At 34.2% G+C, this 24,786-nt stretch overlaps 1 protein-coding gene across 6 annotated transcripts; it reads left to right on the forward strand.

Annotated features, from left to right (window-relative positions):
* The first annotated feature begins 1,100 nt into the window (after positions 1-1,100).
* On the forward strand, positions 1,101-12,259 carry LOC114302469 (U-box domain-containing protein 33). 6 transcript variants are annotated; one of them, XM_028247494.2, is made up of 9 exons: positions 1,101-2,277; positions 3,454-3,575; positions 3,888-4,009; positions 4,622-4,726; positions 5,117-5,540; positions 5,716-5,853; positions 7,585-8,115; positions 9,787-10,551; positions 11,881-12,259. In XM_028247494.2, the coding sequence occupies exons 1-9, from the start codon at positions 2,007-2,009 to the stop codon at positions 12,058-12,060; spliced, it is 2,658 nt and encodes an 885-aa protein (XP_028103295.2). In that variant the 5' UTR covers positions 1,101-2,006; the 3' UTR covers positions 12,061-12,259. The 6 variants fall into 6 exon arrangements, with proteins under 6 accessions (XP_028103295.2, XP_082773062.1, XP_028103294.2 ...); XM_028247493.2 differs by having other exon boundaries at positions 1,138-2,277; positions 5,713-5,853; XM_082916936.1 differs by lacking the exon at positions 7,585-8,115 and having other exon boundaries at positions 1,132-2,277.
* Positions 12,260-24,786: the final 12,527 nt, after the last annotated feature.

Below are 24,786 nucleotides of genomic sequence, written 5' to 3' on the forward strand. Positions count from 1 at the left end.
ACCAATTTAAGCCCGAGAAGTAGGTAATAATTTCTTATCTCCTAATGCACCGCCAGACTGCTGTACGGCCTATCAATAACTTCTCTTATACAATTTTTTAATACATTTTTTTTTTTTGTAAAAAATTAAAAATTAATCCAAACATTCATATTTTTAGTTCAAAAAGATAAAAAGTACACTTATTTAAGACACCTCAAACAATTAATACGTAGTTTTTTCTTGTCTAAGTAGAATTTTTATATTTTTATTAAAATATCGCTTTTGGACAATTTGGGAATACAGTAAAAAGTTAATTTTTTGACTTTTTAAATTTTTTTTACACAAAAAGGGCACAAAAAGTCAACTTTTTTTTAGCGAAAAAGCCAATTTTTTTTAGCAAAAAAGTCAAAAAAGTTAAAAAAAAATTAACTTTTTACCAACTTCTCAAAACACCAATTTGTCATTATATTTTTTAAAATCTCACTTTGATCCATCAAAAGTGAAAAAATAAAATTGAAATTACTAAAACTGAAAAATAATCAACTTGAATAATTTACCAATACATTTCTTAAGATTTTATTTAACATACGATTGTCTCTTATAATTTAAAAAATTACAAATACTCTATTATTAAAATTTTCTTATTTAATAAAATTAATTAAAAAATAAAATTTATAACTGTTTAATTATTTAAATTATTAATTGAAATAAATTTATGATATTATTAGAAATTATTAATTAATTTGATAATTTATTAATAAAAATTATCATTTATTATAAAATTAAATAAAAAATAAAATTTATAACTATTCTATTATTTAAATTATTAATTAAAATAAATTTATGATATTATTAAAAATTATTAATTAATCTGATAATTGATTAATAAAAATTATCATTTATTATAAAATTAAATAAAAAATAAAATTTATTACTGTTCTATTATTTAAATTATTAATTGAAATAAATTTATGATATTATTAAAAATTATTAATTAATTTGATAATTTATCAATAAAAATTATCATTTATTATAAAATTAAAATTTTTTTAAATAATTTATATTTTAAGTAAATTTCATGATATATTTATTTTTTATCCAATTAATTTTTTTTTAATTTTTTTTTTAATAATTCTGTCTAGAAGTTCAGAGGAATCTTTGCTGCTGAGAAGCTTCGTCTTCAAGGAAGTTGAGCAATCAATCCCAGAGAGAGAAAGAGGGGAGAGAGTGAGAGGTTGACCAAGCGATCCATGGATTTGGAATTGTTTATGCAAATTGACATTAATCTGTAATAATAATAATATATATAGTAGTCTTATGTGTCTTACCAAGACGAGCAACTCCTTTTACGCACAATCATTTGCTACATAGAGACTTGTCATTGCTTTGGTTGGTTATTCGTTTGTTCTCTTAGATTTCAATCCCCATTGACGATTCTATTCGATCCCCCGAATTTTGAATCATCGAATTTCTCTTTGAATCTTCCCAATTTTTTTTTGTGATTTTTAGAGAGAGAGAAGACGAGGTGGTTTGATTAGTTTGAGGTGGTATATCCATATATATCATCGAGAAAAGCAAACCCTTTTGAGGATAATCATTGCTATAGAGACTTCTCTCAGCTTTGGTTGTTTTCATCGAGAGTGTCTTCTATATGGGCAAGTGTTTTCTCGTGAAAATTTCATTTTTAGAGAGAGAAAGAGGGAAGGAGTTGGTTTGATTCATTTGTGTTGATGCTTTAGAGTGATTTCTGTGTGTGTGTGTGTGTGTGTGAGAGAGAGAGAGATTCAGCTGTGAATCTAAAGTTTACCTTGTTGAAATTTTCAGAGAATTTTTGGGGATTTTTGCTGTTAAGATTAGAATCTTGTTTAGATGGTGGGGTAGGGTTTATCTCAGCTGTGAATTTGAAGTTTTATATGTTGAAATTTTCAGAGAAGTTGGGGGTTTTGATGTTTGAGTGAAATATACAGAAAAAGAGGTTTTACAGAGAGAATTGGAGATTGATAGAGGGAGGGTTTCAATGATTTTCCATGGCTGTGGTGAGTCCTATGCTTGATGGGATGCCACAACAGACCAATCCAACAAGAAACCCTCAAATTGAAATCCCTAGAATGATGGTAACTAGGCATGAAATCGTTGAGGAACCACCGGTGCAAGTTGCCGTACAAGATAAGATGTACGTAGCGGTGGGAAAGGAATTGAAAGAGAACAAATCAACTGTGTTATGGGCATTGCACAACTCAGGAGGAAGGAAGATATGCCTCCTTCATGTTCATGAACCGGCACAGTGGATACCCTTAAGTAATTTCTTGCTGCACGCTCTCCATATATATGTTGCTTGTTGAATTTCTATAGAATTGCTATTTTGTGTTATACTGATATTGTGCAAAGATCATATTTGTTGACCTGGTTTTCTTGAATTGAATCTATGATCCAAACTTGATATAGTATTGCCTCTTGGTTACTTTGTGGATAAAAATCAAATTAACATATAGTACAATCTAAAGTCATACTTAATTTTGTTCTTTTGCTGCCCAATGTGTCGAGCTTGTTCCTATATTGACTTGCGTATACATTAAAATTGTTTGTAGGTTTATCAAATATTAATGCAAACTATTATGTAAAGCATATTTTATGTGAGATCATTCTTTTCTGACTTTACATACACATGAAAATGTCTTAACAAGAATAAATATGCATTTGTTTACTTGCTTTCAATCCAAAGTCATATGAGAAATCATATCTGTTCTCAAAACCTTATTCTAGTAGAGTTTGTTAGTTTGAAAATTTAGCAATGCTTGTACAGCGTGTGGAAGCTTCTATATTCATATATAAATATATTAGTTTTTCTTTTTGGTGAGAAAAAAAGAAAAAGATCTTTATTGGGTGACGCATAACTCATGATCCTTAAGTTTTTTGAGAATAATATAATCGTTTAAAGGCCACTACTCTGCTCCCACCCTATTTTCCACGGTGCTGTGAGGGTTGGATTGGTTGACAGTGGAATTTATTTTTTTCCTTTGATAAATGAAAGTGAATATTTATCTTTGAATGCATTTTCTTTTTTCTTGGCCTATGTTAGTTACTGGGTTGTCTAAACTTCTGTGATTGGCTAATGCAAGTTGGTTTGTTTTCACTATTAAAATGAGTACAATTAGTTGGAGTAGTAGCGTTTATGTGGTTTTTGTCCCCTTAATCTTAATACATTTTTATTATACCCGTTTCATAAACAAGCGGGGAGAGTTGTATTCATTTTAGTTGTTTCTTGTTTTCTTCTAGTAAAAATTTCCTTTGCCCCCTCTCCCCCCTCCCCATTTTCTCTTTCCCCCTTCCAGCACTTCATTTATATTGCTTCTGATGTGCAGTTCTCAGTGATTCTTGACATGGGTTTTATTGGATGAAGTGTAAAGATGGTTTTTATTGATTACTTAAACATGCATGTTTATGTATTCTATTTTTTATTTCTTTTGGTTTTAGTGGGTACAAAATTTCCAGTAAGCCAACTGGAGGAACATCAAGTCAAGGCATACCGAGAAACTGAGAAGCAAGATATGAACAAGCTTCTACGTGAATACAGCATGATTTGTGAGCAAGCAGGGGTATTATCTCTGCTTCTAGTTCTTTCACTGCATGTAAATTTTATTGTTAGTATTTATAATTATATTGATTTCATGAATCTTGATGTCATGCAGCAGAATGAGTTGATGTTAGTTTTACCAAAAACCATATGAGAAAATTCTATAAAATGTTTTTGCAATATATAGCATAAGAGCCCATTACAATGGTTTAGGTTTATGTTTGCAAATAGCTCCATGCTACTAGTTTGATACTAAAAGTTAGGACTTCCTTTGTATTAACGAGTCAGTGCACACACTGAACTTTCTTATCTATTTGGCATTCCTCTTATATAGGTTTCTACAGACATTGTACACACTATAAAGGACTCTATCGAGAAGGGGATTGTGGAACTGATATCTCAACATAGTATCAAGATGCTTGTTATGGGAGCAGCTGCAGATAAACGTTATTCAAGGTAACGACCTCATAAAAGCCTTTTACATTAACTTGTTCATCATCGTCTTCTTAACAAACAATTTTGTGTACATCTCTCCTGCTTCTTGTTGTAATTGGCAACAAAGCATTTATACGATGCCCTGAAGACTGGCTCTGGATAATTCTTCCCAAATTTCAATCTTTTGTTCTTGTGATGTATATAAATTGTCCTCACTCCTTGCCTGACATGCTATCCTTTAGAAGTCCACATAGTGCAAAGAAAACAATTAAGTGGTAGAGAAATGTCCTCTTCTAAATTTATTGGTCCAGATTGAGTAAATTTATTTCATTTGGGTTCCAATACATAGTTCTTATTATTCCTTTTTCTCGCTCTTCTTGTAACAACAGACTTGGACATCTGCTTCTTTGCCTGTGATCAAAATGAATCACAAACTTGGTCAGCTATAGATCTATAAACAAATTATGGTTTTTGTGGGTATTAAATACAGACCAACCATCAAGTATCTTGTGCTTTTTTATGCACTTTTGAAACTTGGGAAGAAATTTAACACTTCTTTCATATCTTGCTAGATGGAAACTTGCATGACACTTGTATGGTAAGATTGCTTACCCTAATGCCTTAACATTGCAGGAAGATGATGCAGACAAAATCTAAGAAAGCCACCTATGTGCACCTACAAGCACCTCTGTTTTGCCGCATTTTGTTTGTCTGTAAAGGGCACCTTGTTCACACAAGGTATGCTTGACAATTTTGTTCTTACTACTGAACAAATAACAGTGCCAACTACTTGAGGTTGGCTGCATCCTGCATGATGTTTCTTCTATATTCAGGCCCTTGTAGGACACATTTTTATTTATTTATTACAACCCTATTGTTTTAACGAGGATCTATTTTATTGGAAAATATTTGATATGTAAGAATATCTATGTCATTAAAGGGAAACTTTTAAGCCTTCTTAACATTTTATGGATCACCTACTTGTGGTCACGGCATCCTCAATCAATTACAGCAGAGAACACTTTTAGAGTTCTGACTGTTACTATTCTTCCCTTTTCACTATTTTCATAATTCTTGAACCATCTTTTGGTTCTAACAATTGAGAATGCATGTGCCATATCTATATAGGGAGGGTAGATTAGAAGGAATTAGCATGGAGGTTGGATCTCTGACGCTGCAAGCAAGTCCAAACAATGAAACTGGGCAACCAAGTTCCTTGAGATCACGATCTGTTATAGAAGGGCTCACCAGTTCAGGTCCAGATTATCGCAGAGCAATGTCTGACGTTCATGGGATGAGAACTTCAACTTTTTCCTCAGCTAGCCCCGGAGGGTTAACTCCTCACAGAAGTTCAAATACATTAGGGAGTTTCAACGATTGGGAGGACATTTCAAGGAGTTGTCCTTCTCTGAATTCATCTTGTTCCTCTCCTGATGTTATGGCTAATGATTCAGATTTGACCTCACCTGCGAGAGCTGACCCTGGATCGGAGTCACATGCAATGCATCCCAAGGAGGATCATCATCGGCATTCATCCCCTCCCAGTGTACTGGTATGTATTAGCCTATTATGTTGAAGCATGCACATATGTCTGTCTTTGTACACTACACTTTTCGTATTATAATCATCATTTAACTTGTATCTCGAATATTAATAATATGAGTTGATCTAGTGACACAGGGCTTCGAAATTTTATTGAGTTCCTGCATGGTTCATGATTTTAGCAGGAGGGAGTTATGGATTGTGAACTTTATGATCAGCTTGAACAAGCTATGGTAGAGGCAGAAAATTCCAGGCGGGAGGCCTTTGAAGAGTCAAAGAGGCGTAGGAAAGCTGAAAAAGATGCCATTGATGCTATCCGCAGAGTAAACTTTTTGTCACTATGCACTTGTTTATTTATTTTTATTTTCCCGGTGATGATTTGGTATCAGATGTAGAATATACAGTGAAGATTTGTTGTTTTCTTACTTATCATGGATCTACTAGGTAGGGGAAATTACGTGAAAGAAATCTACCTCTTACATATTAGAATGGTCTACATGTTACCTAATTTTCATGCTCAACTCTCATATGGGTTGACCGTCTTTTGGAATGGGGAGACAAAAAAGATCTGAGTCCATAATGTATGGAGCTGTTTTGTGATACAAGGGGAAGGGGGACTATTCTTTTTGTGATCTTCCATCCAAAAGATAGGGTATTTATTTGACAGTTTGGATTGATGATTTGTTGAACCCTATGTTTCATAGACTCGGGTACAGGCAAGGTTTTAATAAGCGGCCGCAACCGTTACGTAACACCGTTACGTAACGGTTGTGGTGGTTACCGCCACCTGTTACAGTCGCTTTTTGCAGTGTGATTGAGATTCACAAGTGTGTCGGCCGTAGCGGCTGCCGTAACGGTCGTAACGGGGGCCATAACAGCCTGTTACGCACCATTGTGTAACGGTTCTGAACTGCTTCTTTCGAAAAAATGCAAAAAAAAAAAAAAACTGAAAATGGGGGAAGAGGGATAGAGAGAAGAGGGAAGATAAAGAGAGAAGATGGAGGAGCAAGAGATAGAGAGAGAGAAGAAGGAAGATGAAGAACATGTTATTGATTTGTTGAAGCAGTAAGACCTATGCTATTCTATTCAGCTGCTATCACTTAACTATTTTGTTTGTGTGTGTGTATCTATATATTGTTCGAGGATAATAATAATAATAATAATAAGTGTGATTATTATCTATTTGGCTTAGTTAAAATATGTATATATATATATATATATATATATATTTAGGCTCTTATTTATTCTCTTACTTTTGTCATTGTTCATCTTATATATAATAGTTAGTGATTGATTTTTTGAATAATATAAAGTTATTAATTATTAAAATAAAATATAAAAAACTCAGTTTATAGTGATTTAAAAATAAGAAATATATTGAATCATACTTAAAAATTTACAAAAATTGATAAATATTTATTTTAAACCCAATAAATATGATCATGGAAAAAAAAATATGCATATCGGTAAGTTTTTTTCAAATTGTGCGAAAAATAAAAAAATTCACGGTTCCGGTTACCGCAACCGTTATGCTACGGTCCTTACACCCCACAACCGCAATCGCGGTACTGCCACCGTTACAGCGACCACAACTGCTTTTCAGAACCTTGGGTACAGGTGTCAGATACGGGTGCATATCTAGAGGTCGTACCCAGTCAACCTCAAATTTAAGGGTACAAGGACTTTGCAAAAAAGGGTTATATTTTTTTATGTTTTTAATATATTTTTAAATGGTGATATATGTAACTTACAGTGTCAAAAATACATTTTATTTATTTTATAGCAATTATACAACAATAAATACATATAATGATAGTGTTCAATACAAACACATAACAAGAAGTGTCCAATGAAAAGTATTGGAAACATATGCTACACCCTTGTCCAAGTGTCAAGTATCTACCATGGGTATTTAAAGAGTTCATGTAACATGATTTGAACTAGATGAGAGGGTAGGCATCATCCTCGATCAAAAGACGTGTTTTACACGTGTAACTTGAAGACTGAAAATTGAGAAAATCTCAAATGATCTTGTACAAATTGCCAATTTGCAGGCTAAAACATCAGAAAGCTTACATGCTGAGGAAATGAGAAAAAGGAAAGAATATGAAGAAGCACTAGCAAGGGGAAGGGAAGAGCTTGAAAATATGAAGCGGCATGTGGATGAAGTCATGGAAGAACTCCGTATTGCCCAGGAACATAAATCATCTCTGGAGAACCAAATTGCAAGCTCTAACCAGATGATACTGGAGCTAGAACAGAAGATGTTCTCTGCTGTAGAACTGTTGCAAAAGTATAAGAAGGAACGAGATGACTTGCAGGTAGAGCGTGACAAAGCGCTCGAAGTATCTGAGGAGCTGAGGAAAAAACAAGCAGAGGAGGTCTCAAACGCACTTACGCCTCGGTTTTTCTCTGAGTTCTCCTTCTCTGAGATTGAAGAAGCAACTTGTAATTTTGATCGGTCGTTGAAGATTGGCGAAGGGGGTTATGGAAGTATTTATAAAGGTCTCCTTCGTCACACTCAAGTGGCTATAAAGATGCTGAAATCTAATAGCTCGCAAGGCCCCGCAGAATTTCAACAAGAGGTAAGATGGTTTTTATTGTCAACTTCATATTAGTTATATCATTTGTTTAAGCCATTCATTTACAGAGCCGGAGGGTTATAGTTATTGTGTAAGCAGGGCTTGATATTGTACGGAGTCGTCAATATTTGTTGCCCACAGAATATTATACCATTTGGTTCTGCTGTACCAGAATTGGATCGTTATGATTTCTGGTTGTGTTTATTTAGTAAATGGCCCTATTTCATATTTGGATCAACATCTTAATTGAGTGAAGGGGACTTTAATTTTGGGGGTGTCACCCCATGTTTTCTTGCTTTCAATTGGCATGAGCCGTTGGATCCAAATTTTAGGCTCTATTTGGTTCCATTTTGGAATCATGATTCCACCCTCATATTCCAACCCTATGTTTGATTATAGTTTTCAAAATATGATTCCAAATCACGTTTCAAAACACATTTGAAAACATGTTCGGCAATCAAAGAGTTTTTGAATTTTTGGGTCTATCCGGTTGTCCGTCCAGACATCCTCCCGGATGTTCAGCCAATTGACTGGAATAGTGTTTATTTTTTGGATGCAATTGCCACCTATTATTTGAAAAAAAAAAATTGATATTTTTTAAATATAGAAATTATTTTTTTAGACCAAAATGACAAATTATTTTACCATTTATTTAAAATTAACAAAAAAAAATATTAATTTGATAAAAAAAATATTTTTAAACTAAACAATAAAAAAAAAAATTCAATCAAATATACAATCAAAAGTAATTTTAAAGCACTAGCTGAATATTTTTAAAAATATATATATATTAATATTTTAAATTTAAAAAATTTGGAAATTTTGATTTTTTTAAATAAAAAATTAATTTTTTCAATAATTATTTTTTTGAATTGAATTTCAAAAGAGTTTGGTTATGAGATTTGAATAGAATTTTTAATAAAATTTTAAGTTGTGTATTTGGTTATGAGTTATAAGTTTTTGAATTAAGTTTTGAAAACTATTTTCAAAACTCAAAGCCAAACAACTTTTCTTATTTTAAAACTTATTTCAAAAATTTAAAATTCAATTCAAAACTCTTTTCAAAACTCATAACCAAACAAATTTTCTCTTTTCAAATCATGATTCAACCATTCACAAACTCAAAATACAACTCCATTATCAAATCATGATTTTAAAACTAAACTAAACACTACCTTAGATTTGTTGCCCATAATTATGGTTTTACTTTCTCTCTTCAAATGGGTGATTGTGCCTTTGCTCATTCACTGTTTCACCATTTGACATGGTGCTTCCGAAAAACATGCAGAAGGTTATGGAAAGTAACTAGTTTTTTTTTTGATCGGCAAGAAGTTACTAGTTGCAGCTTTGCATATCTGTAAATTCACTGGCAATGCACTCTTCAGAAGAAAAACCTAAATTATGTTGTTAATGTTGTTGGGATGGATTTTATTTTGTTTGTTTATGTTTATTCTGATGGATTTTGTTGTGTATACTGAAGCTCTAGCAGATATTGGGATTCTAGTAAATTGTTTTGGATACACAAATTTGAAAACAGATTTCCCCATCTTCCACACTAACGTTTTACAATAAATTCTGTCTTCTTGTTTGCACATTGTAGTTGTATCAATTCTTGTATGGTTTTGGATAAAGAGAAAACCATCTGAATTTTTGGCATCTGCTGGTTTTATTTAGGTCAATATTTTGAGCAAGTTGAGGCATCCAAACCTTGTCACTCTCATTGGAGCCTGCCCAGAATTTTTTGTTCTTGTCTACGAGTACTATCCTAATGGAAGCCTTGAAGATCGACTTCTCTGCAAGGACAACACCCCTCCCCTAACCTGGCAAACTCGAATCCGTATTGCAGCGGAGCTTTGTTCTGTTCTTGTCTTCCTTCATTCTTGCAATCCCCACAGCATAGTGCATGGCGATCTAAAACCTGCTAATATTCTCATAGATGCCAACCTTGTCAGCAAACTCAGTGATTTTGGAATATGTCGTGTTCTTACTCAAGATGAATCCTCAACCACCAACACGACACTGTGTTGCAGAACCAACCCAAAGGGAACTTTAGTATACATGGATCCGGAATTTCTCTCAACAGGAGAGCTTACCACAAAGTCAGATGTGTACTCGTTTGGAATTATATTGTTGCAGTTATTGACTGGAAGATCTGCCACGGGGATAACCAGGGAAGTGCAATATGCATTAGATAAAGGAAATTTGAAAAACTTGCTAGATTCGACAGCTGGGGACTGGCCTTTTGTGCAAGCCAAACAGTTGGCTCACTTGGCAATAAGATGCTGTGAGATGAACCGCAGGAACCGGCCTGACCTTGCCTCGGAGGTGTGGAGGGTGCTTGAACCAATGAGAGCTTCATGCGGGGCCCCCTCATCATTCCGGATGAGCTCTGAGGAGCATTGCCAGATTCCATCATATTTTATTTGTCCCATTTTCCAGGTTGGTCCATTGCTTCTTATCTTAAATCTTTTAGCATTTGTATTAGGGTTGCAAACCAACCGAGCTGTTTATGAGCAGCTAGCTCATTTGGGCTCGGCTTGTTTATTAAGGCCAAGTTTGGGAAGTCTCAAAAAAGTCAAAAAGCTAAAAAGTTACTCAAAAAGTTAAAAAGTTATCACTATTCACCAAAAGTCAACAATTACGGCTGCACAACTCCCAATTCTAATTTTTCCCTACAAACCAATTTTTACAAATTTTTATTACACATTTTTCCATAAAAAGTCAAAAAGTTAGCCCAAACATTCATATTTTCAACCTCAACTTTTTAGTCTAAAAAGACAAAAAGTGCACTTATTTAGGACACCCCAAACAACTCCTAAATGAATGAGCTGAAACCAAATTTTAGGATCGTTTGAGCCAAGCTCGCGAGTAGACCCATGCTTGGTTCGAATAGGATCATGAACACAATTATATATAAATTAATATTTTTTTAATTATATATATATTTATTAATTTATTTTGCTCTTGATTTATGATAAATGCTTGTGCAAATTTCTAATTTGATTAATAAAATTTATTAATAATATGAGCATTTTTTATGTTTTGTTTATAATCCTTTTTTTTTCAAGCTTGAGCAAGCTCGGCTCGTTTACAGAATTGAGTTGTCTCAAGGCAAGCTCAAGTTTTTCAAATACTTGATGAGCTGAGCTCAAGCTCGAGCTCAACCTCAGCTAATTTTCACGGAGCTAAGCTCAAGCACTCCAAAGCTCAGTTCGGCTCGTTTGCATCCTTCATTTGTATTCAACTATAGGAGTTACATTCTCCCAAATTTTTGAAAAGCCTAAAGCATTCTTTTAGCATACATAACCCAGCTTTATGATTGACAACTGATTGCAATGATTTTTTTTCTAGTGCTGCTAAGGAGTTCTCGATTCTCTTTCCATGATTCTCTCATCCCAAAATAAAACCCAAAATTAACACACAAAAAAAAAAAAAAAATCTATATTGTTTTGGCCGGTAATAGAATTTGTGTGTGGAATATTTCTTCCTCTTAACACACTGTAGCTATGCTATGTGATCAATTTGAAGTTTTATTCTGGAAAACTCCTTTTGTCAATTTGATATCGATTTAATGTTTTGTATTTTCAGAAACAAAAATAACTGTAAAAGTTGAGAAACACTCTTTGTTTATACTTTTGAGCGAAATCAGGTTTCAAAAAATACAAAATAATTTGGAAGTGTAAGTTAAAAATGAGTGTTTTTGTGAGTCATCAACATTGTGAATTGTGATGGGCAAGAAAGTTGATTTTTTTTGGCTTAATCTTGCAGGAAATCATGCAAGATCCACATGTTGCAGCCGATGGCTTTACTTATGAGTTGGAGGCTTTGAAAGGATGGCTCGAAAGTGGCCACGACACTTCACCTATGACAAATCTCAAGCTTCCACACTGCAACCTCGTGCCCAACTACGCTCTCCGTTCTGCAATTCAAGAGTGGCTGCAACAGTAATGAAAATTTATCCAGGTTCAAATTTTTGTCTCACAAGTTCTGTATATTCCTTTTTTTTTTTTTTGATTTTGTTGATTTATTGTAATTTGTATCTTTGACTTTGCATCAGTAGTGTCATGTTCTCCTGTACATACATGCGAGTGCGACTAAACTCGCTATATGTAGCGTCTTAATTATGTATATATTTTTCCTTTCAAAATATGGCTTTCAGTGTTTGCCAGGGGACAGTTCTTGTAACCTCTGATTGCCTTGACATGAATGTTGTTGTCATTTCATAAGTTCTAAATTTATTCAGAGGAAGTTGTAGAATAATTTTGAGAGTTCTCAAGATTAGAAGTTATTCTTGTAAAAACTCTACCATTTTAACCATGAATGTTGTTGTCATTTCACGAGTACTAAAATTATGCAGAAGAAATTGTAGAATAATTTTGAGAGTTCTCAAGATTACAAGTTGTTCTTGTAAAAACTCTATCATGGGAACCCATTGCATACTGTGTTTTTTTTTTTTTTTTAAGAAAGTGCCATTGCATACTGTTGAGGGGCTGTATTACTTGATTGATGCATTGTTTTCTAAATCTGTTTTTGAGGAGAAGAAGAAACAGTGGATAGAGATAAAGATAGGGATCCATCTAGGTCTTGATTCACTGTTTTCAACCCTTTTTTTTTCTTCTTGATTTTGATTGATTGTCATCTTTTCTTTTCTTTTTTGTAAGACTAGCGAGCGAGAAGGTTGTTAATAGTGCACCCGAGTTTAGCTTTCTTGTTATTGATAAAGTTTAGGAAAGTTGAGGTGGGTTTTTTTTTTTTGTTTTTTTGTAATGAACCTTGTTACCTTAGCAAGACGAATTGGATAATCCACTTTTTACGAAATATGAAAAGATTGTATTTGAATTTTTAAAAACTATTTTTATACCCAAAAAAAAAAAAATTTAATGTGAAAATATTAACTATTTTAGAACTTATCATTGTAAATGAAGAAAATAAAAGCACATAGTCCTATTCTAATGTCAATAATTTTGCGTATTATCCATCCCTCTGAACTGTGACAACAAATTGGAGTGTATATACATTATATATATATATATAACAACTGTTTAGTTGCTTGAGGTTTGTCTTTTTTGTTCGATTTTATCTTTTTATTTTGAATAATTTATTAATGGTGACCTATATGTTAAGTGAAATATTTTTTGTAATTACACAAATATTTTTGGTCAATTATAAAACATAAATCTTTTATTTTTTAACAAATTACAAATAAACTCATAAGGTTTGTTTAAAATATGAATAAGTTCTATAATATTAAAAATTACAACTATCGTTTATTATAAATTTTAATTCAACACAGTACATAGGAAGAAAAATATCTAGGAAAAATTAGTCTAAAGTTCCTTTCCTATTTTTAGTAATGGACGAGATCCACAATATTAATTTTTGATGTCTAAGATCCCTAAACCCACACTCATATATTAGATCAGAGAAATTTGATGCTCTCTTTCTCCGATCTTCATTCTATCCAAACCAAACCCTCTTTCGTTTGCACATTCTTCTATCTCTCTGCTCTTTTTTCCTCTCTCGGTATTGTATTGAACGGTAATTACGACGATGAAGAAGCCAACGAAGATCTAAGCTTGAAAATCGTCAAGAAAGCAATGCTACGAGCTTATAACTCCGACCAACGGAACGACTTAGAATCGAAGGTCAATCATTCTTCGTTGCCATTGTAAGAAGATGAAGTTGTGGTGATAGATTTGAAGAGCAAGAGTAAAAGTAAGAAAAAGAAGAAGAGCAAGAAGGTGAAAAGGCAAGAGGAAACTGTGAGTACCTGAATCTAATTGCAAAATTGAATCTTTATATGTGTATCAAACTCAATCAAATACCTTTTTCCTTGTGTATATCATCTCTTTGGTTGCTCGGAAAGCTGAGGAAAATATAGGAAACTAGAATTTTGAATTTTACGTGCTCTGACTTATGTTTTGATTTCTTTGAATTAGATTGAATTTTTTATGATTTTGATTGAATTTCTCTGGTTTGGACAAGAGAAATTCTCTAAGTTTGATTGAATTTTCTCTAGTTTGGATTGAATTTCTCTGGTTTGGACTCGAGAAATTTTCTGATTTAGATTGAATTTTCTATGATTTTGATTGAATTTCTCTGGTTTGGACCCGAGAAATTCTCTAAGTTGGATTGAGTTTTCTCTGATTTTGATTGAATTTCTCTGGTTTGGACTAGAGAAATTCTCAGAGTTAGATTGAATTTTCTTTGATTTTGATTAAATTTCTCTGGTTTGGACCAAAGAAATTCTCTAAGTTGGATAGAATTTTCTCTAGTTTGGACCAGAGCAATTCTCTGAATTGAATTTTTTCTGGATCAATTTGACGGACCTTAGACATTATGGAAATATTGAGTGTCCTTTATACTATAAAATCTTGATATCAGGGACCTTAAAAAAAATTCCCAAAAAAACTATTCTCCTATGCAATAATAAATTATCAAAATTATTTATTGAAAAATATTTCTCACATATTGAAAATTATTAATTAACTTAATGATTTATTTATTAACAAAATGATTAACTGAAAAATATTTTTCATATCATTAAAAATTATTAATTTACTTGATGATTACTTATTAATAAAATTGGTCATTTGTCGAGTATGAATTATGTATTAATAAAATTAACCATTTGTATATATATATATATATATATATATTTTCTTCTGCTTCTTTATTAGTTATCTTAGTAGTTTTTTTATATAGGAGAATTATCTTAATATTTATTTATATAAATCTATTGATAAAAACTACACATCATAATTTCTTTTCTTTTTTTATATAAATTCTGAAGAAATGTTAGAGACTTATAAATTCACCCAAAATGATATGGTAATAGAATTTGAGTCTATATCATTAAGGCCTCGTTTGGGAACAGGCTAATTTAGTAACTTTTTGGCTATTTGGCTAAAATATGAGCTAAAAAAAACTAGTATATTGGAGATGACTTTTTGACTTTTTACGAAAAAATGTACAAAAAATAAAGAGAAAAGAGAATCTTTGACTTTTTAGTATGGGTTATTGATTTTTTGGCTAATTTAGTAATTTTTTGACTTTTTTGCTAAAAACGAAGGTTCCCAAACGAGGCCTAAGTATACAACAAATCAAAAAATGATACATATCATACCATATAATTTTATCATATATCTAAATAATCTAATGATTTATTCCATTCTATTTTATAGAATAACTAGTGTATGCCCGTGCCTGAAGGCACGGTGTAAATAATATTATATTTAAATCTAATTACCTAGCATACATACAATTTCCACGGACATACATACAATACTACTTTTGCTTATATAATTATATAGAAATTTTATTTATGCCCGTAATGTCCTAGTGTATTACGGGCATACATATATTGTATGGAAATATGTGTAACATATATTGAACAAAAAGGAGAAAATTAGCCCGCGGCTTGTGGGCGGCCCGGGGCAAGCCCGGTCCGGCCCGTGACAATGTGAATATTCACATTGACATATTAATATTCACATTGATAGGATTGTAAAATTAGTCCGCGGCCTGTGGGCGGCCAGAAGCTTGCCCGTTGCCGGGGCGTGCCCGGCCCGTTGATAATGTGAATATTTACATTGACATGTTAACATTCACATTGATAAGAGTGTAAAATTGACTCGCGTCCAATGGGCGGCTCGAAGCCCGTGGGCGGCCCGGGGTGAGCCCGGCCCGGCCCGTGACAATGTGAATATTTACATTGACATATTAACATTCACATTGATAGGAGTGTAAAATTGGCCCACGGCCCGAAGACGACAAGCTCGGGTTGGGTCGGTGGGCCTAGGCTTAGGCTCGAGCTTAGGCCGGGCTTGGGCGGGCCTGGCCATTTTTTTTTAATTCTTTTTAATTTTTTCTACCAAAATTTTATTATTTTCCACAAAAAAAGACATTATGTCTCAGGCGAACTGGGTCTCGGACCGAGCCTTGAATGGGCCTTAAGCGAGCCGATGGGCCGGGCCAGGCTTCAAAGTGATGGCCTAGACTCTAGCCTAGGGTCTCGGACATGCTCGGGCCCGGACCCAAACGAGCCTGCCCCGAGCTGTGGGCGGGCTTCGAGCAGCCCACGGGCGGCAGGCCAATTCTACATTCCTATCAATGTGCATGTTAACATGTCAATGTGAATATTTACATTGTCAACGGGCCGGGCCGGGCCTACCCTGGGCCGCGGGCGAGCTTCAGGCAGCGAGCAAATTTTACACTCCTATCAATGTTAATGTTAACATGTCAATGTGAATATTCACATTGTCACGGGTCGGGCTAAGCCCGCCTCGGGCTGCGGTCGGGTTTTGGGCGGCCCACGGGCTACGGGCCAATTTTACACTCTTATCAATGTGAATGTTAACATGTCAATGTGAATATTCACATTGTCAATGGGTTGGGTTCGGTCGGGCCCGCGCCCGGGCTGCGGGCAGGCTTTTGGCCGCCCATGGGCCACGAGCCAATTTCATACTCTTATCAATGTGATTGTTAACATGTCAATGTGAATATTCACATTGTCAACAGGCCGGGCCGGGCCGCGCCACAAGTTGTCGGCGGGTTTCGGGCAGCCACGGGGCACGGGCCAATTTTATACTCTTATCAATGTGAATGTTAACATGTCAATGTGAATATTCACATTGTCAACAGGCCGGGCCGGGCCCGCCCCAAGCTGCCTACGGGCCATGGGCGGGTTTTGGGCAGCCACGGGGCGCGGGCCAATTTTATACTCTTATTAATGTGAATATTAACATATGAATGTGAATATTCACATTGTCAACGGGTCGGGCCCGCCCCGGGCCTCTCACGGGCCGTGGGCGAGTTTCAGGCAACCATGTGGCGCCGACTAATTTTACACTCCTATCAATATGAATGTTAACATGTCAATGTGAATATTCATATTGTCAACGGGTCGGGCCGGGCCCGCCCTGGGCCGTAGGCGGGCTTTCGGCCGTCCACGGAACGTTGGCCAATTTTATACTCTTATCAATGTGAATGTTAACATGTCAATGTGAATATTCACATTGTCAACGGGCCGGGCCGGGCCCGTCCATGGGCCACGGGCGGGCTTTTGGCCGCCCATGGGCCGCAGACTAATTTTATACTCTTATCAATGTGAATGTTAACATGTCAACGTGAATATTCACATTGTCAACGGCCTAGACCGGGCCCGCCCCGGGCCGCCCATGAGCCGCGGGCGGGTTTCGCGCCGCCACGGGACGTGGGCCAATTTTACACTCCTATTAATGTGAATGTTAACATGTTAATGTGAATATTTACATTGTCAACGGGCCAGGCCCGCCCCGGCTCGCAGACGGGTTTCAGGCCGCTCACGGGCCAATTTTACATTCCTACCAATGTGAATTTTAAAATATGAATGTTTACATTATAAAATTGCTAACCGTTCAAAAAATATTTATAATGGTATCAAAATTAAATATAAGGGCATAAGTCTTCAAGAAAATAGTGTAAATCAAGAAAAAAGACTTTATGGAATAAAACTATACATACATGGGACTAAATGAGTTAAAAATTTTTTTTATGAACTTCTTAAGTTAAAACACTTCTAAATGAAATTTATCAATAATTTTCCCAATAATTTTGGATATAATTAATTGACATAATTATATTAGCTATCTCCTCTCCACGCTGCGGCTTTGTGTGGGCTGCCGAAAGTAAAATATGGAAAGTGAATGGCAATTCACAAAATTTTGTTACTAATTTATCAATTTTTATAAATAGTGATTATGCGATTTTTTTTTTTAATATTCTGTTTATTTTGATGAAAAATATTTTTTAATGAAAAACATAATCTATGAAAAACTTATTCTATAAAATATGTTTCGGAGAACACATATTTTTATATTTGGTAGTAGTGGTGGTACAACGAATGTGGAGGTGATGGCATGGTGGTGGGGTGACGATGGCAGCGATGGCGATGATAATGGTAGTGATGGCCATGGTGATGGTTGTATAGTGGTGGAGGTAAGAGTGATGTGGTGGTAGAGGTGAGAATGGTAAAATTTTAATTCAAAAAATGGTTTTTCCCTTTTAAAAGTAAAAAATATTTTCTGCCTAAGTAAACTTGTTTTCACTATGAAAAATGTTTTCTATTGACTTTCATTTTCTAATGTACCAAACATCAAAAAATACTTTTCAAAAATTTTTTGTCCAAAAAAACGAATTTTAAAATTAAACAGTAATATAGTTAATATGAAACTACGAATTTATCCAATTTAGCCTACTTGAAAGTATCTAAACCCATAAAAGTTTTTCTTAAATGAATTAAAGATAAGTACCAATTGAATTTAGACAAAAAAATAAATAAATAAACAACAAAATAAGGAATCCACCACCACTACCTCCCCCGCTGCCCCCCACCAGCTCTTCCACCACCATTAGCCCACCACCTTCACCATCTCCCGTACCCAATTCATTCCAATAATCACTATCTGCACCAGTACTACCATACTGCAACCATCACAATAATTAAATGCATCATTTTTTAAAAAAATTTGACAAAATAATAATAATAAAAAATCTACTTCAAAACAAGTAAATCACAATCTAAAAAAAAAAAGAAAGTCAGATAAATATTTATGTGATCAATATCCAAATTCAAACAGATGAGTACGAAGACAAAGAAAGAGCAAGAGAAGAAAGAATAAATAAAACAACAATGGTTAGTGGTTCGAAAATATGTGGTTCGAATGACTCGAAACATCCAAAATGACATTGTTATAGGTGTAAAACGAAATCATTTTGCTATTTTTGAGCCCTATATTTTTGGACAACCGAACATTTTTCAAAGAACCCAAATCAGAATCTTCTTTCTAAATGATGATGTTGTGCCAAGCAGAGTTGTTGTCCATTATTCAATGCATATTTGGCTGATGGAGTCATAGTTTTAAATGACACTATCACAGCATGTATAGTAAGTCATAATTATAATAATGCTTGAAACCATTTATTAGTGTTATCACTAATGATTTGATGGTGGATCTCACCCATTGTCACAGTGTGTGTTGCAACTTTTTTTTTTTTTTCACCTCACTAGTGATAAATTTAGAGCTGTAAATCATTTCAGAATTAATTAATATTGGATAGTATCGAACTGATAAGTGACTAATGTGATATTTAAAGGGCAATATTTAAAACCCTGGCGTACAAATCCCTACATTTAACCTATGTTTAGTTTCAATTTCAAAATTCTTTTAATAAAAATAAATAACAAACAAATTGTAAATTGTTAAAAATTATTTTTGCTCAAAAAACGTAAAATTATATGAAAATTAAAAGTATTTTTAAATTATTTATTTATTTTTCTAAATTGTATTTAGTTTTTATACAAAAATAAATAAATAAATAAATTCTAAATTCACTTATTATTTACTACATAATAAAATGGTTATTTACACAAAGACTCTTTAAATTTTTATTTATTTATTTATTTTTTAGATTGAACAAAGTTAGGGATAAAAGAATTACGAAAAAAGAGACCCTGCATCTAACAAGACAATATTACTTTGACCTCTTAAACTTTAAAAGTATATAAATGAACCCCTTAAACTACTGAAAAGGATCACTTTGCCTTCATAAACTATAAAAATGTATAAATAGATCTCATAAACTATTGACGTATTTCACTTTAATCCCCGTTAGCGGTCCAATTTGTATATTTTTATAATTTAGGGATATTTGTACGCTTTTATAATATAGAGGGAAAAATGATATTTCTCAATAGTTTAGGAGGTCCATTTGTACGTTTTTATAATTTAAGAATATTTGTACGCTTTTATAATATAGAGGGCAAAATGATACTTCTCAATAGTTTAGGAGATCTATTTGTATGTTTTTATAATTTAGAAGGTCAAAATGATATTTCTCATAATTTAGGGGTCTTAGTGTGCATAACCCATAATAAAATGTGAAATCATAAACTCCAAAAAATAAATTAAACTGATTATGGGTTTTTCTAATAATTTTGGAAGTTGTTTAAATAGGAATTAAAATTCCCTAATCTTTTGAAAAAAATATTTATAAGTAATTTTTTAATAAAATTATCACAATTATAATTTGGGAGAGGAGGCTTTTCTCTCATTCAAAATCGGATTTGAGAGTATTGTTAGGCACTTACCCAAAAAATGGTATTGTTGGGCCTTCGTGGGCCCACCATGAAACTCACGTTAACATTCTGAACCGTTCAATGTGTAGGATTTGTCAAGCATTTTATATCTGCAAAAATTATGTTGATCAGACATTAATATCCACATGATTAAATCACATTTATATCAACAGTAAGTACGATTTCAAAAATTAATTGTTGACATAAATGTGATCTGATCAAGTGGCTATTAATATATGATTAATTTAATTTTTTTTGGAATAAAGTATTCGAGAGTTCTATACATTGACCGGTTCGAATTATTGATGTGGGCTCTATAATGAGCCCACAAAGACCAAACAGCACTTCCAAATGATTTTTGGGGCATTAACCTGCAGGTCCTCTTTGCATAGTTCAAAACTCATCTAGTCTCAAAATAAAACGCTTACACCAATTAGTCTTACATATTTTTAATTGTTATCAAAAAAATCTCGATTTTTATTTTTTTAAATTTAAGGACGTTGCACATCTCACCACTGTCGGACCTCTGTCGGACTTCCGTCAAACAATCACCAGAGGCTCGTCAGAATGTCCAATATCACTAGGAAGTCACCAAAGTAACACCATTGTGTTCTGAACGTCACCAAAAGTCGTCAGAATGTTCAGAGCATCGCTGGTCGTCAAGAAAATTGCTTGATACTCATTGAAATGTCTAAAATATTGCTAAAAAAAATAAAATAAATGAAGAATTTAGACCAAAAAAAACATAGCAACATTTGCTAATATTGACAAACTGAAAGAAAAGAAAAAAATGTAACAACAAAAAATAATAACAATGGGGAAAATTTCTCCTTACTTCTCAAACCGAAAAATATTTTATGAATTGTAAAATTTTACGTAAAAAGCATGTTATGAAATGTAAAATCTTATAGTTTTAAAATATGATTCATTTCAGCATTTGAAAAATTGAAACTGCAAAATTTTACAGTTTTCATCCGTTATAACTAAAGCTCGAAAAATATTTATTTAGAACTTTAAAATTTTCTATATTTTAAAATAGGAAAAGAGAAGTATGTAGCAGAGAAAAAAAGAAAAATAAAAACTGAGAGATCGAAGGAAAAAGACAAACATAAAGAGAGAATTGTACTTTAACAATCATTTTTGGTTTAGATCTAGCTGAATCAGATATGTTGGAAAATTAGTTTTATAGGCTTATTTTGGGCCAACTTTGAGCCTAAATTCAAGCGACACCCACGTGTCTTTTGAGGTGGGTCCGAGTGGTGACATATTTAGCTTTGTGAAGTTGGAAGTTGAAGAAACAATATGGGTTCTATTTATGGTGTCCTACATTGAAATAAGAAGAGAGTTTATACGTGTAACAACCCTCATACTGTTTACCGATTAATGACTGATTGATTACCGATAAACATCGATTACCGTTAAACTGAGCTGATTATGACTGATAATTGGACTGATTAAAATGCTAAACTGACTGACTGGAAACTGGAACTGAACTGACTGAGTATGTACGTTTGAATTGCACTCTATCTGTTGATTGTTTATTTTATCTGTTCATGTTTGAGCGTTTAATTGAAGGCCTTATCGGCGGCCGAATTAGTAACCGATTGATGTTTTATGATCGTCATAATTAATGTAATTTTATGGTATATTTATTTGAAAATTGATTAGGTATGATTAGATTAGATTAAAATAAGCTAATTAAAGAGTTAGGCTTAATTACTTTAATGCCACTTAAGTGGCCCACTACTTGAATCATCTTTGAGCCTCATTACACTCATTCATACACATTCCATCAGCTCATTCCTTAGACTCAACCGACCAAGATAGAGAGTGAGAGAGAATTAAGTGGATCTTGAGTTCATTGGTAGAATTGCTTGAAGATTGAAGTGTGGATTGTTAATTTGAACCTCTAGACTTGCATTCAAGGAACCTAGGTATGAATTTCATCCTTTTGACTTGTGTTTAAGTTGATTCATGCATGGTTCATGTCCAATTGTAGAGCTAAGTCATGAATTGGTTCAATAATGGTGAATTGAAGCCCAATCTTTGCATGCATGGTAGTATTGTTGGATTTTGAGTTGTTTTCATGGCAAAATGTTACATGCATGTTCATGTCTTGAGTGTAGTCCATGATTTCATCATGTTTTGAAAAGAATTGGCTCCTTAGAACATCAAATCGAAGCTTTGAAATGGTTTGAATTCATGCATGTTTGCATGTTCATCTTGTGCTTGAAAAATGGTTTAAATTGAGTTTGAATTAAACACCCTTGGGCTTTGATTTCTTAAAATTGAGCTTTGAAACATGTTATTCTATGTGTTTATAAATGTTTTCCAGAAAATGGGCCCAAGAGGATTGGTTTTGATGCTTTTGAGCTTGGTTTTGAACCTGGAGCTCGAATCTGAGATTTCCAGATTTCAGTCGTCCGCTCGAGCGGGGGAAGTGCCGCTTGAGCGGAAAAATCGAGCTTCCAGCATCTTGCATTGTTTTACAGTCCGCTCGAGCGGAGTATTGGGCGCTCGAGCGGAGTCATGTCTCAAGCTCGAGCGGGCGTCGAGCGGGGATTTCACCCATCCAGTACTTTTACAGTACGCTCGAGCGGGAAAGTTTACGCTCGAGCGTGTACCTTTGTTTGCCTGTACGCTCGAGCGGGGAAACCTGCGCTCGAGCGGGACTCTGTTTTTCCGAAAATTCTGAAAATGTTTTCTAAGTGCATCTTTGCATCCTCATCCCATTCTAGGCATTCTTAGGCCTAGTTTAAGGCATCTTGTTGAGGATATAGATGTAGAACACACCGAGGCATTAGGGATTAAGTTGTTATATTTCCCAACTGTATAGCTTAGTGTGTTCAATCTGTTAACTGTGTAGGGTTGGCGACTGGGGAGACACGCTCTAGCATACTGTAGCCCGAACTCTGTGAGTAACGATTGTGTAAAGATATGTTCACAAATGATTATTTTCTGAACAACCGAACTGTACTGTTTCTGAACTGATTACTGTTAACTGAATGAATGTATGTCCTATATTCTGAATTGTATTGTGGCATCCTTAGCACCTACTGTTACTGTTACTGTTACAGAGATCTCTGTCGGTTCCCTTGTTGGAACCACTACTGTTTACTGACTGATGGCCATCATTACTGTTCGGTCTTCTAGACCTACTGTTTACTGTTATGCTAACGGATGTACCACATATGACTGTTTACTGTACTGAACAACTGAATGACTGATTGAAATGAACTGTTTTCATACTGTAAGGACATTCATTCTTAACCTCTTTACGCATTATGTTATTCACTGGGCTTTAGCTCACGGCTCATATATATATGTAGATGTACAGGCACCAGACCGCGGCTAGGAGCGTCATGATTCCTCCAGTTTTGTCAAGCCAGCCTATGTGTCTCGCTGCGAGGTTCCGAGCCTAACCGTTAAGGCTTAGAGGTGTTTTAGATTTTTCCCTTCTGTACTGTCTTACCGTTCTGTATAGACTGAATGTTTACCATACTGATATGCAGGGATTGAGTCCCTAGTCTGGATGATTGTAAATGTTGTGCATACTGTTCTATACTGTTTATGTATAAATGTATGAGAAGTCCTTTTGCATACAGACTGTCACAGCTCATTGGGCACTGTTTATTTACTGTATTGGCTTCCGCCAGGCCCTGAACTCTGTTTTACTGTATTACTGTCCTGCAGGCCTTCGGTAATCTCGGATTACTGGCCGGTTACGGTGCTAAACCCATAGGGCCGGGTTTGGGTCGTGACAATACGTATATAAACTAAGTTTGCACACTTAGGATGGGCCTAAGGGGAATTCAAGTTTTGTGGAGGGGAGTTATGGACCAAGTATTACTTGGAACTCAACACCACACACACATGCCACAGCTTGTTGTCATGGGTGTGGGATATGGGTCGGGTCGTGCCTTTAATTTTCTAGACAAAATTTGTTTGAAAAGTTTCAAATTCTTACGGGAAAATTTTATTTTCTGAAACGAATTAATTCAAAAATTTTGTCGAAAAATTTCGAATTTGAATTTTCAAATTCGAAACAGTGCCTCTCCATTCATCTTCTTCTGTCATGTCTCTTCATCTCCCGCAGTTTTAAACTCACACCAGTTTGGAGAGTTTTTCTACCCTTCTGAACAGTTACCACTATGCCTATAAATATAGATCCCTCAAGTAGTTCAATTAATTAAATCATTCCCATTTTTTCTTCTTTTCATATTAGTTTTAGAGACATTTTTGAGAGTTACAAAACATAGGTTTTGGTTTGCTAGAAGATTGATTGTAGTGCTTGCTTCAATCTTGTGTTTGATCATTGTATCTTGGGAGATAGACGACTTCAAATCGGTAAGTACCTGCGCAGCGGTAAATCTGTCTTAAGAATAGAGTGTCACACATTCGACTTGATCTTCGAAGTTCTTGTTGTTCTCGGAATATAAATAACTTCTGTAGGTTAATTTATTTTATTTGTTTGTTTGGATTTTGATTTTCAACCTTACAACCAAACAGATCTCTCCACTGAGATCTAGGGAAGTTAGCTGGAGAGCACAAGAAAT

Source organism: Camellia sinensis, chromosome 2 (assembly GCF_055761805.1).
Source record: "Camellia sinensis isolate YWXY chromosome 2, ASM5576180v1, whole genome shotgun sequence".
Classification (NCBI taxonomy): Eukaryota; Viridiplantae; Streptophyta; class Magnoliopsida; order Ericales; family Theaceae; genus Camellia; species Camellia sinensis.